Here is a 13,884-nt window from a genome sequence, read left to right as displayed (position 1 = left end):
TATGTTACCATGTTGCTTCCCAAGTCATGGTTGTCCACCTACTTATAGAACCCAACTCTGCTTGCTCGGCCCAAATAAATCATTTCTGCAACTACATTAATAAAATAAAATTGCATTTTAGTCATCAAAAAGAGAGAAAATATATATTACCTACCCATTGCAAAAACTCATCTTTAAATAATACAGTACTATGTAACCATTGCAATGCTGACGAGACAGACCTTAAAAAAATATTGCCAAAGATATGCTTAGCTGGATATTTGAAGATATGTTTTTAGGCATGTAAATTACTTAAATACATTTTAGTATAAAATGTTTACAGCTGCTTTTCACTGTGTGATTAACCTAACAGTTCACACCTGAAATAGTTTCATAATATTAAGATTTCCTAGGAGAATGTAACTCAATTTCTTACCAGAAGATAAAATGGGCATTACAGTTGTGTCAGAAAGAGTTGTCATTTCTTGTCCAACAAGTGGCGAACTTTCTCCTCCATCAAACATTCCAAAAACATTTACTTTATAGGTGGTACCTGCCCTGAAATGTTAAAATATATAGTCTGTATGTATACTGGCTCAAGTGGTAGCATATTTGGCTTTATTAAAGACATTCATCTTGATTTACAAACATTCACTTAAAGCAGGTTATAACAAACTGCTTCTAAGCAATGGGCTTCAAGAAAATAATTTAAATGTTGTATCTTACAAAGTAACACAAAGTGCCTGGCACATAGTGGGCTCAGGAAATTTCATTCTCTCATCTGATAAAAGTAAATAGTGAGCGTTTATATAGATTTCAATATTGGTGCAGGAATGATTGAGACCAACAAACTTTCCAAAAGGCAATGCACAGTAGTCCATTCTTCCCACTGTAATGAATGTAGGGTGCTGTTCAAACTCAGACTTCCTTGTTTTCCACTGCACAGCCTGAAGCGAGACCTTTAATCAGCCCACCCTGCCCCAAGCCTGCCAGCTGCCACCAAGCACAAAGTCCTGCTTCTCTCTCCCGCGGCCCACCCTGGAAGGGGATTCATACTCAGCATCTCAGCGTGAGTCACCTGGGCCTTTCCAGAAGGCACAAGAACCCCACATTTCCACGGGCTTGGCTAAGGACAAGCTGCTTTGGGTGAAATCGTGTAATATGGACGTTAATTTTTAAAAAGCAGTATGTTATTGAACAAATGCCATTCCTGATCTCTTAACAACAAAAATCATTAAAACATTACAAAAACTTCTGCTAGCCTCTGAATCCAACGTCAACTTCAGCAAGTCCAAGAATAAGAGAATAATTTCCGCTGATGCTGATTCTAAACCCTCCGCTAGCAAACACATAAGTGATTATCTGTGGAAGGCCTACTAATTTCCATAAATTATTCAATCTTTTAACAAAAACTGAATATAGTTCATTCTTACCTAAGTTCCTCCAGAACAACTGTATTGTCATATGGTCCAACCACTAACTCCCCCAGTCTTCTGTCATCCCCTGTGGGGTGGAATGTGACCTTATAACCCTTTACTTCCCCGGGGGCAGGCTCCCAAGTCACTCGGAAGCTCGACATGGTTGGGTCAGATGTTTTGAGGTTTCTGGGCGACTTAAATCGAGAAGCTGTAAAGATAAAAAATTTTAAAATATTATCCATAAGACTAAGCTTTGGGTTTTTTACTCCCCCCCCCCCTGCAGTAAGAAATTGAATTAGAAATATCTAAGTGATATACATGGGAATCATCACATACATCACACTTCAAATTGTATATTTATCAAAAGGGTTAAGTCAGGCCGCACAGGATATAGTAGCCAATAAAAATCCTGATAATGAAGTGCTACCAAGTGGACATATAAATAATTCTCACAACTGAGAAGATTAGATTAGCATTCGAACATTAATATATAGAATCATTTTACCAGGAACTAGAGTGGTAAAAATAGAATGCTAATTAGGCATCCTATCTAATTATTATAATTTAATTTATTACAGAATTAATTTTAGATATTTACAAATAGATGTATGAAAGCCTTCCTTTAAAATATCATACTCTTCCCCCCCACAAAAAATTATTATTTTATACCTGTTGTTCCTGATCCTTGCCTAAGCTTTCCTTCTCCTGTCTTATACATTGGGAGAACTGTGATGTCGTATGTAGTCTGGGGTTGAAGTCGTTTTAACACTGTTGAGGTGACTGTGGGTGGCACTTTGGCAACCATTTGTCTCCCACCCCCACGGGGGCGATACACAACCCGGTAGTTGATGACTTTCCCAGGTGCTGGTTTCCAGGTAGCTCTCATTGTGTTTTCTGTTTCTTCATCCACTTTCAAGGTTTTTGAATCTTGGGATACTGTGAGATAAAAGGAAGATTACATGTATACTCTGAAAGAAAATACACACGTCTACTTTCCCATTTATGTGAAAAGAAACTGTGGTTTCTTAAATATGTACGCTGTGCTCTTGCTTAGCATTATGATCTCTCATAAATTCATGATGGCGTGTGAGCCTAATCTCGGTGAGATCATGGTAAGATGTTTCCTCTTTATCTAGCTAATAACTAAAAAATGGAAGTTCTTATTGCACGGATTTCCTTTTGCATTCTAGGGACTTTAGTAAAGAAAACATCCATTTCCGGAGATGAGCTTTTAGAATTTTTATTATATTTCCAGCTGTAAATAATTCTTGTGGCAATGATGCTGTGGGGAATACTAAAAATCATGAATTTAGGGTCAGAACTATTATTTGAGTCTTTTCAGAAAAGGGTACAGTCTATAAATGACTAACTAGAGTTCTCTATTATTGTTAACACTATTCTTTCTGACTGCCGTGGACATGTAAAACTTTGAATACAAAAGAATAGGAAACTCTAACACATAAAAATATCTCAAGGGCTCTAAAGATAAATCGGTATACACTGAGTGTTTTAGGAAACGTTATATGTAAAAAGTGTTTCATAAATATATAATCAATATTATTTATTAAATAATTTTTACTAATATCTCACAATTATCAATAACTGTATCAGAAACAGATCATCCCACATCCACAAATAGCCAACACACATCTGTTTTCTTTTACATAGAGTTTATAAGCAAGATCATTTCACTCAATTCAATAATCTTAATATTGAAAGGTCATAAGTATTTTCTAAACAAAGACACTAACCTGAAGGAAACATTGCAAAGAATCTTTCTTAATCTTATGAGAAATTTTCATGTTCAAATAGGCAAGGACTACATGAAACATCTAAAAAATCTGAATAAACTAAATATATACATTGAACAACATTTTTCAAACATTGGACATCAGGCAATGTAGGAGAATGATCCCTGAGAGATAGAAAGAAATAAGAGTGAGATTTATAGTTATCCTGGCTTATTGCTTAGAGAGAATTTCCAGCCTCAGTTCAGGAAGAGAGAAACCAGATGGAGCCTGGTGATCTCGCTTAATTGAGGAGATAGTTCTGTGATGCCCAAGGCATCTAGAATTGCAGAGCAGAGTATTGAAGAGGAGATGGTGTAACAGAGGGGAAAGCTCCAAAAATCTGCAAGAGGTCCTCCTGGAGTCTTCAGCCCAGTACTAATCAGTGCATATGCATGAGGAAACTACCCAAAACTAGGGAAAGAACCACCCAAAAGGAGCAGAAGGAACAATTAATTCCTAGAGTTCATGCAGGTCCCCAGTAATGTCCCACTAATGGGATAAAGTTATCCCTAAACTAAAGGATCCTCTGGTCTAGTTCTAACACAACTTAAATGAAAGCTTGAGAAAAATTAAACTACATCCAAGTAACTTGACTGAATCCCAGAGAAAAAATTAAGGATATTTATAAAAATGTAAAAATATCTGGCACCCAGCAAAGTAAAATTCGCAAAGTCTGGCATCTAATAAAAATTACCAGGCATGCAAAGAAGGAAAAAAATATGATTTATGTTATAGGCTGAATGATTGTGTCTCCTCAAAATTCATTTGTTAAAGCCTTAACCTGTAATGTGATAGTATTTGGCGATGGGACCTTAGGGAGGTAATCAGGATTACATAAGGTCATAAGAGTACAGTACTAATCTGATGGGATTGAAATCCTTATAAAATGAAGAGGAGACATCAGAGCATGCTCTCGCCCCCCCCCCCCCCGCCCACATGCAGAGAAGAGGAAAGGCCATGTGAGGACATAGCAAGAAGATGGCCATCTGCAAGTCAAGAGCAGAGTTCTCACCAGAAATCAAATTCTGCCAGAACTTTGATCTTGGACGTCCAGCCCCCAGAAATGTGGGAAAATAAATTTCTGTTGCTTAAGCCATCAGTTCATGATATTTTGTTATGGCAGTTGGAACTAAGACACCCCATAAGAAGAAGAAAAATCAAATACATAGAAACAGAACCAGAAATGACACATAGAACATAATTATTCAAAAGGGACAGTAAAACAGCTGTGACAACTGTATTCCAGACATTGATAATGGTAGAAGAAATAGTAGGCATGTTAAGTAAAGACATAGAACATATAAAAGAGACTCAAACCGAACTTTTAGAGATGGAAAATACAATGTCTGAGATGAAAGATACATAGGATAGTATTGACAGCAGATTCGAAATTGCAGAAAGAAACATTAGTGAACCTGTTAACAGGATAATGGAAACTATCTGAAATGAAACACAAGAAAAAAAGATTGAAAAACTGAACAGCACTATAGTAAGTTGTGTGATAACTTCAAACTAATACATGTATAATTGGAGTACCTAAAGAGAGTGGGGTGTAATAAATAAAGTATTTGGAAAAAATAATGGTCTAAATATTTTCTAATTTTACAAAACTATAAACTCACAGATCCAAGAAGAACAAGAAGCATAAAAAAAAAAAAAACATGGAGCACATCAGAAGCAAATTGCTTCAAATCAGTGATAAAAAGAAAATCTTAAAAGCAGCTATGTGAGCATAAGGTACAACATATCTTACCCTGGTTTTAATGGAAAACTTTGGATATTAGGGAGAAGAAAAAAGCCCCGTTGGCATCCCATGAGTAAAAAGCAGGATTTTTCACTTCACTGACAGGTACGCCACACGCTATAAAATGCTGCAACATTCACATTGTAAGTTCTTTTCACGTTTTAGAAACTCTCACGAGATACTTTCCAACATCCACTGCACCTCTGCTAAACCAGCTGCCATGGACTGGAGAGCCAATAGAAAGGTTCGCATCTGCTGGCTTTCTAGCCACAATGCATGGTTTCATTGTATCAACAGTCTGCATACCATATTGCTGAGTTTTAGGTAAAAGCAATCCTGAAAATATTTCCAAAATGTCCTCTTGGAAGTCTATAAGAAACTCCAAGAGAATGACCTAGTGACTGCCCAGTTATCCATACTTTAGGATTCATCCACCACCAAAATAGCACATCTGACTCAGATTTCTCAAGCACTTTCTAAATTGCTTTACTTCCCACAAAGAGAGCAAAATAAAATATAACAAAATGGTAGTAGCACAAAGAAAGTTTCCTGCCTTCTTTCTTGCCTGCTTAGATGTTTGAGCAGTTTGCATAGAAATAAAACTCAAAAAAAAAAAAAAAAACAACACACGTTTCATTCCTCCCTAGTCTAGTTCAAAAGAGATCTTTCTGTTCACTTACCTTTAAATCAATCAATTAGCCAAGAAATACTGACAATTTCTTAGAGGCTCAGCTTCTTGGAGAAGAAAGTTTATTTAGGATTTCTGTTAATATATTTGCATTTAGCTAAAACATATCCCTTGTGGAAATTTTCAATCCCAAATAAATATCTGAAGACTCAGTCTTTTTGGAAGAAGACACAATGGAGGATAATTTTTGGAAAAGCTTCCCTCTAAATACATATACTTTCGTAATTGCTCAACCACATGAATTGTATCTTTACTCCTACAGATAAATTTAGCTATATTTGTCATATCTGACCTAGTTTATATCATGATTTCTCTTTACAACAAATAAATTTCTGCCAGAAATAGGAATGAATTTCTGCCAGATTCTTAAACTACATGAGCCAATATATTCAGACACAACATTTCATTTACTACCACGGAAACCAATCATGTGAATATCTGAGAAATAAGCCTTTTCACATATTTAAATTTCCAATAAGGAGTCTGATTTTTTTTTAATCTGGTTAATTTTGACACAAATTTAAACTTAGACACATCCTACTGAATTTGCCCGTGATTAAAAAAGAGAGATGAGTTCTTCAGACAACTCAGACCAAACGACTTTAACTCAAGGACAACTTAAAATCAGGATATGGGGCTTATCTGAAATTGCTCATGGCACCCCCCCCTCCTTTACCAGAAAAATCCCTCAATCCCTCCATTTCTTTCTAATAAAAGGAAATGCCAGAATGTGCCATTCTTTCCCCTTTTCCTAAAACCTTCCCAGAACAAAAGGAATAAAATTTTCTCCTATAAATTCTTAGAAATGCCTATGCTTAACAAACGGCTTCTTAGGGAAGAGAATTAAGGAAGGTTGGCACATCTTTCACCAACCAGCTGATACTAAATGATGATAAGTCAGTCGAAATCATTCGCCAGAAAGAATATTAATGACATTAAGGTAAATCTGAGCCACCAGAAAACTGAGTGGACTTTTGATTTAACCTTACCAAATACAAGAGGGATAAAGTCAAGTCTCTAGGATTGGTCTTGGGCATATAATAATCATAGTCTCCATAGCCACTCTCAATCAACTCTAAGTGGCTAGGCACTATGCTTGGTGCTTTGCACATTGCTATTTCATTTAATCAAGACAACTCTGAGACTGCAACCTACAGATACGGAAACAGAGACTCAAAGAAGGTTAAGTAATTTGCCCAAGGTCATACAGCTATAAATGGGCCTGCATTCTGTCTCCAAGGCTCCTGATCTTTTCACTAGTTGACTTTCTTATCTAGTTGACCATCCTATCAGGAAAAAAAGACAGAGACAAATATAGGTAGTTGAATGGTATTCAATATTTCAAAATATAATTTTTATGCTAAGTGAAATAAACCAACCTGAATTTAAACCAGTCTTTAAAGATCCTAATTTTTCATCCCCATTTATCATATAACGAAAAATAAAGGCAAGTGATTAAACTGTCACTTGAGCTGATAGCTATTAATTAGCACCAATACACACCCAACACACTCATGATGTTACCTACATTCAGTCGTGACTTCTCCATTTAAAGGTTCTCCTTCTCCACTGCTGTAAACTGCAAAGACTGAAACCTTGTATTTGGTCTCTGGCTGCAGATTTTCTATCACAGTATGAATTGCATCTCTGGGAAGACTTTTCTCTCCAGTCTCAATATCATCATAAAGCGATTTCCATGAGACCCTGTAACCTCGAACCATTCCTGGAGCAGATGTCCAATACGCCCCAATTGATGTGTCGGTGATATCTTTAGTAACAAAATCCGTAGGTGAACCACGTTCTAGAATAGAAATTAAAGGGGAATCATTTTTCAATGTCTACTAGATATGTAAATAGTCCTTCATCCTGGTGGACATCCTAACTTGCTGGACTCAAACTCAGTCTGTCTAAAGTTGCCCATTTCTTCTTTCTGAGCTGTCTGTCCTGTTCCATTAGTGGAGCAGATTGATGGAACAAAACTTTAGGTTCCTTTCTGATTCCTACCTATCACCCTGCTCCCCTCATGTTCAGTCAGATTGGAAGGCCCTTCAGGACAAGGACGCCATCCAAACATGAAGGAGTACGTGCCTAAAAAAATTGTTCTCCAGGGGCGCCTGGGTGGCTCAGTCGTTAAGTGTCTGCCTTCGGCTCAGATCATGATCCCAGGGTCCTGGGATCTAGCCCCGCATTAGGTTCCCTGCTCGGCGGGAAGCCTACTTCTCCCTCTCCCACTCCCCCATTCTTGTGTTCCTGCTCTCGCTATCTCTCTCTCTGTCAAATAAATAAATAAAATCTTTAAAAAAAAATTGTTCACCAAGGGAAAAAAAAGTCATCTAAATCCCAAAATTTTACCCTATGTCAGTCTACTTTATGACATAGCCATTGTTCACAAAGATCTTTATTTCTTTACCATCATCTTTTTCTCTCTGATGTAATTTAAATAAGTTCAGTTTCAATGTATGACCTATAATAACTTCAACAATTGCATATCACTTGCAAAAATTAATTCCAGCATCATTTTTTGGTGAAAACTCTATTTGCTCATGCAATTTAAAAGGAGAAGTGCAAACTTGCAATATAGCTTAACTCTAACAAAACTAAAAACCATCATTCTTCTGGAAGACTTCAAAGCGATTAGTCATCAAAATAAAACACACCACTTGTTCTAGCTGATTGAAAATGTCTGCTACTAAATTTTGGCTCTTTCAATTCAAAAAAAAAAAAAAATACAACCCAAATGGAAAAATATGGAAACCTCAACTTAATAGGAGGCACAGATGTCTTCCAATAAAACCCTCACTTTCCATAATTTAAATGTAAGATAAATATACAGGTCACTTTATATTGGCTACCTTTACTAGGGTTTATGCCACAGCATGACATAAACATAAAACTATCTGCCTCTACAGCATACATTTCACCAGTAATTGTTGTAAATTCAAGCAAATGATATATAATGCTGTTACAAGATTTTTGAACCATTACTTTACTTGAATCAAAGAGTAAAAATGAATACCTTAAAAATACTCATAATTAAACAACTAAATTTCAACACAAAGAATAAAGATAACACTAAGAAAAAAAAAAGAAATCTGGGTAGACAGAAACCTATCATATTGTAGAGTTTAGAGGGGAAAAATAAATAAAACAGGAGCTGGGCATCCTACCAGACCCCAAGCACAAATGGAAAATTCTAACTCCATTATAAATAACTGTAACTGCTGACAGGACATCTCATCTCTGGAGGGAAATTAGTTACATATTTCACTGAAACCAAGAATACTTATTTTCAAGAACGTACTGACTTTGCTCCCTCAGTACTTGAGGCTAATTGTCACTTGAAGGCCTTCTTTCACTGTGTGGGCTACTGAAATGGCCACATATCTTTATATTTTCTCTACTTACGGGAATATAAACAAATTGTTCCTTTGATCTAGTTTGGTTGTTGTTTTTTATGTCTTATTTTGTTTTGATCATTGATATCCCAGCAACTGGTCTCTAAGTTTTAAAGGTAGAGCACATGTTTCCTTTGCTTGATGTACACCTTTTTTTTCACATGTGCCCCTTCTAAGTTGCCTAAATTGCAGTTAGGTATTGCAGCCATTGTAAAATTGTTGTACTTGAAAGTGACTGAACTTAAATGAGCTAAAAACGGCACTGATGACATTCATAAGATGAATAAGTTGGCTAGACTGTGGGAATTATCCTCCAAATTAACACTGGAGTAGTTTACAATCATTTCAGCTTCTCGTCTGCTCCAGGGTTGTGTTTCTCAGCGCATTCTCCTCCCTACTTTGTATAGCACTGAATTTGTGACATTATTTATTTCCATGACAACAGACATCAACTCACAAACACAGGCTAATGATTCCACTGTGAGAAAATAATAGGAAAAGAATTGTGGTTGAAGCAAAAATACATTCACAGAGATATTTCTGGGCTACAAACAAAAGGAGCCTAGTTCGCTAGACATGCATTCCCATGGATTTTAATCAACTGTTTTAACACTCTCAGAACCTGTAAACCTGGAACAAAATACTAGTGAAATTGCAATAAAGACCTTTGCAAGGTTTATCAGTGTCCCAAAAAGAGTCTGTAAAAGCACTTTTTTAAAAATACAAATGAAATACTAACTAAAAAACATTCTTAAGTTCTAATTAATGGCATGACAATGCTAATTCCAATGAGCACTGAGTAAATTCTCAATTACAGAAAACAATCCTCAAAAAATTATAGAATCTGCCTCTGACACCCAAAGGTGTCATTGCAACATTCCATGTTAGTAACAAAGAAATATGGAATCAAAAGAAAGAAGAAAGGCACCTCCATCCAGAAGCTAGGATTGAAAAGATAAACTGCTTCAATAAGCTTCTTATATGTCAGTCAGTCAGTGTGATAAGAATATTCCTAAATGTTAAGTTTATACCATTGTCACACACATTGATAAATTTTTTTTCTCAAAAAAGCTAGAGGGTTGGGTATCCTAGCTGCTGCATTACACCCAAGAATTTGGAAGAATATGATGTATTCATGATAAGCAAATTTTATCAGACCTATAACCCTTTAAAAAATATTTTTTTTAATGGAATCTTGGCTTGGATAAATATTGGATTACAAAAAAATGAAGCAATTGAATTGTACCCTGTGATACAATTGGCAGGCTGTGAAGAAGCCAAGCTTGGCCTTAAGACCTGGTGTGTACCCAGCTGAGCAGGCTACCAGCGGGCTCTGTCGCCTCCTGGGGCTCTGGGGCCAAAGAACTGGACCAGACTTGATAGGACACGCAGAATCACCCGGGGTGTCAAAGAGTGGGCCTTGCCCAGATCAATTAAATTGGAGTATCCGGAGATATGCCTAAGCACTGAAAAATCTTTTAAATCTTTATTATTCTTGGACGCCTGGGTGGCTCAGTCTGTTAAACGTCTGCCGTCAGCTCAGGTCATGATCCCAGGGTCCTGGGATCAAGCCCCACATCGGGCTGTCTGCTCAGCAGGGAGCCTGCTTCTCCCTCTGCCTGCCACTGTCCCTGCTCGTGTTCTCTCCAATAAATAAATAAATAAAATCTTTTAAAAAAATAAACGAAATAGGGGCGCCTGGGTGGCTCAGTCGTTAAGCGTCTGCCTTCGGCTCAGGTCATGATCCCAGGGTCCTGGGATCGAGCCCTGCATCAGGCTCCCTGCTCCGCGGGAAGCCTGCTTCTCCCTCTCCCATTCCCCCTGCTTGTGTTCCCTCTCTGGCTGTCTTTCTCTCTGTCAAATAAATAAAACCTTTAAAAAAATAAAATAAAATAAATAATAAATAAAATAAAATACTGAATTGTAGGTTTTGTCCTCAATATAAGGAACTTGGACATCCATAACACAGAAGAGATTATTTGGTTTGGTTTGGTTAGATTGGATTTGGGAGTCTCTTTTTAGAGAACCTGGGAAGGGAAAGGAAAGAGAGAGGAATAAGAAAGGAAAGATGTCAGAAGACAAGCCTATAGCCTTTCTTCAGGAGGCATTACTGTATCTCAACAGGGGAAGCCATAGACAGGTCCAGTGAATAGGAGGAACCAAATCCAGTAGTCTTTTTGCCCCTTTGTCACTATGCTTTCCAGAACCTGAATCCACTTCTGCTCTAGCAAAGGTTCCCAACTTGCTCAAGTTCCTCTTTCTACTCTGCCCCCAAGACTCATAAATGTTTGTTTTATGATGTTTCAGTTTGTTCAGGATTTCACATAAGTGGCATTGTTTTCAATAATATTTAATCTCACAGTACCTGTTTTCTGCTGTTCTGGGGTAAATGTTTATGCTTTGTATATTACTTTTATTTCTGGTAATAGAATTTCTGGCAGTCGTTTCAAATAAGTCCTCTTCTATAATGATGGTATGCCTTCAACTTTATCCTTCTCAATAGTTTTCCCAGCTATCCTAGTCTCCCCAGTATAGTACCAGTATAGTTATAAGGACTAACATTCTTTTCTGTCATACGTTTAAACACACAAAATTTATCAGTTTTTTGAAATTTTGATACTCAGCATTTCTGCTCTGTTTAAACCATATTTAGATATATTCAAAAGGCATTTTTCTCATGCCTGCTCACATGTGTCTCTGAGCTACTACTGTGGGAAGTAATTTAGACAGGTGTATTTCTCATGATCTGAACATCCACAAGGGGTTGATTTCTACTTTTTTCCACATACAAGGCCAAAGAACTAATGCCTCATTTATGTAACTTTCCTATGTTTCCTTAGCCCTTTTCCATTTGCTTTCTGAAAAGCAAATCATCATCCAATTCAAATATAATTATTATAACACAAATTAGCCAATGATGATAACTGAAAAATTAATCATAATGAAATGAAACTGTATAAATTGTTCCAGTCGGCTTTTATTGAGTTTCACATATCACTCTCAAAAATAGAAGTTAAATTGAAAATGTAATGTAAATCCTCTTCTAAATCAATTTGTCTTTTCCGTTAGAGCTCAGCTCAAAAGTCATCCAACTTTCCACAGCAGAATACAGAAAACCTGCTTCCACGTTTATGTGGAAACACACTTGATTTACAACCCCAGTGAATTAGAGCCATCATCCCAAAGTACAAAGTTCCCTATTGATAAGCTAACAACTACATTAAGCAATACATAGTTCTTGAAAACCTCTTAACAATTAAATCACCCTTCAACCTCAAAGCCTATGTGAGATTTCTTCCATAATTGTTATGTCTCCAATGTGATCTAGATATTTCTCTGATGAGCCATTAATGCGCAGGAAATGAAATACGAATTGTTCTTTGGGAATTGTGCTAAAGTTCCCCGGAAACCTCAGCGTTGTTATACCCAGAATGTATGATTTTTCAAATTATGAGATAGCAGTAAATCTAGGGAAACAGAGACCTTATTTAGTCCGTCTTGGAGAGGCCCCATGTTACTCAACATCATGCAGAGGAATTCCTATGATGTGCTAAAAACCTCATTGTAACAAAATGTCAGCTGAGTGAGCTTGGTTTGATGTACAGGAAGCTGTCTGTGTCTAGGACATTGGCAGGTTGCTATAGCAACTGAAACAAAGGAAATTTTGAAAAGTCATCTTTTCCATAGCCAAAAACCAACAGTCAAAAACAAAAAGAACCGTATTATTCCCAAACTGAAGTTTTCATTCATTTGTGGTAAATCTCGGAATTAAAATGGGCATTATTCATTTCAAGGTTTATAAGAGCAGGTTTTCCTCTCTCTACACACTAACGGTGACAACTAAAAGTTCTACCACGACCTAAAGTACACTTACATGTACAACAGTCTTTTTAGTAATTACGTTAAATCTATTTTAACAACAACAACCAGCGGGGAAAAAACAACATAAATCAAACCTAATAGTTTGTGCTCAGATTCCTCTAAAGTTTGGATCTGAAATAGTAATAAACACTGCCTGTGTGATTCTATTTCATACAGTACTAGAGCAAACCATGAACTTCCCCGATGCCAATGCTATAAATCTCTCTTCCAGGGACAGGGGCATTTTCTGATCATTGGCTACATTTCAACAAACTAGGAAACAGATTCAAGTTAGGGACGGTTGTAGACCACACTAAATATTTTTTTTACATTTTTTGATTTGAATAGAATGCACTTGAGGCGATCTATAAAATTTTCAACCTACAGAATGCTCCTGCCGGCTGAGCCATGCCTCTGGATGGAAGAAACATTCCTTCAAGGTCTGCTCTTACCACCTTCTCTCCCAAGAGAAAAACAGATTAGAAAAACAGCGGCCCTCAAAAGCAGTTGCCTGGCTCTGTTTCGGGCTTTCCACTCCCTGCATTTACCATCATATCCTATTCTTGTATATGGTATGTGGATTTGGCTGAGTTAATACAATAAAATGAAATGGAATAACCAGGGGCAAAAATCTTCTACTATTTTAATTTAGTCACAACTATGCTTTCACATATTTGTCAAGTTTACCACACATAATGCAATGGGATAAATATGTTCATAAAATCAGGCTGTCAGCATTTTATGTAATCCTTCACTGTAGTAAAGAGCTTTGGTGTAAATAGAAAAAAATGTATTATTACAACTTAGTTATCAATCAACTATAGTTAATCATCTTGCTTCCCTCCTTCTCAGGAAATGGAAAACAGTAATTTTTAAGATTTATTTTACTACACATGTATTTCCCTTAGACGTAATTTCTGATCAAATACGTGTGTGTGTGTGTGTGTGTGTGTGTGCACGCGCGCGCACACGGGCACATACTCACACATGCATACAACTTGGTAGATTT

At 36.8% G+C, this 13,884-nt stretch overlaps 1 protein-coding gene across 8 annotated transcripts in view; it reads right to left on the bottom strand.

Annotated features, from left to right (window-relative positions):
* COL12A1 (collagen type XII alpha 1 chain) overlaps positions 1 to 13,884 on the bottom strand; it is a 139,518-nt gene that overhangs the window by 73,466 nt on the left and 52,168 nt on the right. For 7 of the 8 annotated variants that reach the window (XM_032409446.1, XM_032409448.1, XM_032409452.1 and 4 more), the window contains 4 exons: positions 7,148 to 7,420; positions 2,067 to 2,333; positions 1,413 to 1,605; positions 416 to 537 (listed from right to left, as the gene is read on the bottom strand). The exons of the other annotated variant lie outside the window; for it this stretch is intronic. In XM_032409446.1, coding sequence (XP_032265337.1) covers positions 416 to 537; positions 1,413 to 1,605; positions 2,067 to 2,333; positions 7,148 to 7,420 — 855 coding nt within the window. The remainder of the gene's footprint in view (positions 1 to 415; positions 538 to 1,412; positions 1,606 to 2,066; positions 2,334 to 7,147; positions 7,421 to 13,884) is intronic. 8 annotated transcript variants of the gene reach the window in all.

The sequence above is a fragment of the Phoca vitulina genome, unplaced genomic scaffold (assembly GCF_004348235.1).
Source record: "Phoca vitulina isolate PV1807 unplaced genomic scaffold, GSC_HSeal_1.0 scaffold11, whole genome shotgun sequence".
Taxonomy (NCBI): domain Eukaryota; kingdom Metazoa; phylum Chordata; class Mammalia; order Carnivora; family Phocidae; genus Phoca; species Phoca vitulina.
This window is presented reverse-complemented; position numbering and strand designations above follow the sequence as displayed.